The 891-nt window shown below is 46.2% G+C and overlaps 1 protein-coding gene across 1 annotated transcript in view; it reads left to right on the forward strand.

Annotated features, from left to right (window-relative positions):
- LOC107183779 (BPI fold-containing family A member 2-like) overlaps nt 1–891 on the forward strand; it is a gene marked incomplete at its 3' end in the record, with an annotated part of 5,384 nt that overhangs the window by 2,294 nt on the left and 2,199 nt on the right. The window contains exon 5 of the mRNA XM_015566654.1: nt 209–361. Within this exon, the coding sequence (XP_015422140.1) occupies nt 209–361 (153 nt within the window). The remainder of the gene's footprint in view (nt 1–208; nt 362–891) is intronic.

Below are 891 nucleotides of genomic sequence, written 5' to 3' on the forward strand. Positions count from 1 at the left end.
TGCTGCTACATAAAATTTTCACAGGAACCAAACCTTGGAGACCAGGAGAAGAAGCCCTAACACGAATATGTCACATCCCGTAAAGAATGTGGACAATGATGGCATTCTCCATAGATGTCCTGAATAATGTCCACATGGTGGAGGAACCGAGTGGGTGATGTGAAGGGTCTTCTAGACCTCTTCTCACTGCGAATCTTATTGTCTGCAGGCCTCTGGTTAGGAAGGCAGTCCACCTGAACGTTTCCTTGGACCTCCTGGCTACTGTCCAAATTGAAACTGATCCCAAGACTGGTGGTTCCAGAGTGGTCATGACAGAATGCGCCAGCGACCCAGACAGCATCTCATTCACCTTGTTGGGCGAGTAAGTCCCATCCATCACAAGAGAGCTGGGCTCTCAGAGGAGCAAAAGACCCTAATTTCAGCCCTCTTCCTGTCCCTGGGAGATGGCACAACGTGGTGAAAAGGGTTTAGGCTCTGCAGTCAGACAGGCCTTGGTTCAAATACCAGCTCTGTCACTAACTTGTAACTTTGCCATCAACTTAACCTCTCTGAGCCTCGGTTTTCATATATGTAAACTGAAGATGACAGTAATAACTTCATATAGGCTGCTGAGCTGACCAAATGACAAAATACGAGTGTTTAGCATAGAGCCTGGCACACACTACACTCTTGGTAAGAATAGCGTTCAAGCTGATTTTGTGTCCCCTTGTCCTCCCCATGATGACTGAGGCAGGAGCGTTGACTTCTCCAACTAGAATCATGAATTTGCTTACTTCACCTTTCAGCTCTAGCGAGTTTTGCTTCTTGCTTTTTGAAACTCGGTTGTTAGGGGCATGCCTATTTAGGATCTCTATGTCTTCTTGAAGAATTACCCCTTCATTGTTATTTCAG

This window comes from Myotis davidii, unplaced genomic scaffold, assembly GCF_000327345.1.
Source record: "Myotis davidii unplaced genomic scaffold, ASM32734v1 scaffold562, whole genome shotgun sequence".
Lineage (NCBI taxonomy): Eukaryota > Metazoa > Chordata > Mammalia > Chiroptera > Vespertilionidae > Myotis > Myotis davidii.